Source organism: Bison bison, unplaced genomic scaffold (genome assembly GCF_000754665.1).
Source record: "Bison bison bison isolate TAMUID 2011002044 unplaced genomic scaffold, Bison_UMD1.0 scf7180017864383, whole genome shotgun sequence".
In the NCBI taxonomy this organism is placed as follows: Eukaryota; Metazoa; Chordata; class Mammalia; order Artiodactyla; family Bovidae; genus Bison; species Bison bison.
In genome coordinates, this window is record NW_011494955.1 from 3073555 (window position 1) to 3074530 (window position 976).

The window sequence follows — 976 nt, forward strand, 5'->3', positions numbered from 1 at the left end:
TTCACTCTCCTTCCCCCCTCTCAAACACACCAAAAGGTTGACCTTCCCATTCCTGAATCTTCCAGGTCTACAGGGCAGAGAGTTGACCTGATTCTGGGTCTCTGGTCCTCTGTTTTGGTCAATGTGTCTTTGAGCCACTTTCCCTTCTCTTGCTCTTCTTTAAACACAGGTTGTCCCTGGGAACCCTCTATATTTTTGTCTCTGCACCCCTCCTTGTGTCTCCAGGTTTAGGAATCTCTTCCAATTTTTTCCCCCTACATTTAGGGGTCTCTCTTTGTTTTTCTGAGGCTTCACCTCTGGGCATACCCAACGCAACAGTGAGACACATGGGGATGGGAAAGGGAGTAGAACTTCCTTCCTGCCCCCATCCAGAGGCGCCTGCAACCTAAGGATGGGTAGGTAATGCAGGGCCCGGCTATGGCCGGGTCGCTTCTCATTCAGGGCACAGGCACCTGGTCGATGCCCGGCTGTCCGCCCCTCTCCCCACCCCCAAGCCGCCCTCCTCCAAGCTCCCGCCCCCTCCGCCCGCCCGGAAAAGGCAAATTTGACATTTTTAAATCCCGAGCCTTGGAGGGATCGATGCGGCCCAGGGGCCCCGCCCGGGGTCGATATTCCTGATTGGGAAGCGGCCGCTGAGCCGAGCGCGTGTAAATCACCCGGACGGGGGGAGAGAGGGCGGGAGCCGACAGCTTCCCAGACGCTGGGAGCCACCAGAGGTTCCGGCCCGACCCCACCCCAGGGCAATGGAATGAGGAGACAGATAGGCCTCAGACCCGGAGACAAGCCCTCTCTTGGACTCCCGCCTCCCCCGCCCATCTCTAACTCTGTGGGCCGGCTCCGGTCTCGCTTCAGCGGCCGCCACCCTCCGTTGCCCCTGGAGCCGCCGGGGAGGCCGGTGTCGGAGCCAGCCATGCGGCGGCTTCTCTCTGGCCGCTCCCGCGGGGCCTGGGCTTCGGCGGCGGCTGTCACGAAGCCG

At 61.2% G+C, this 976-nt stretch overlaps 1 protein-coding gene across 1 annotated transcript in view; it reads right to left on the reverse strand.

Moving 5' to 3' along the window:
• C1QL4 (complement component 1, q subcomponent-like 4) overlaps positions 1 to 976 on the reverse strand; it is a 12785-nt gene that overhangs the window by 11303 nt on the left and 506 nt on the right. Inside the window, exon 2 of the mRNA XM_010858069.1 lies at positions 774 to 962. Within this exon, the coding sequence (XP_010856371.1) occupies positions 774 to 962 (189 nt within the window). The remainder of the gene's footprint in view (positions 1 to 773; positions 963 to 976) is intronic.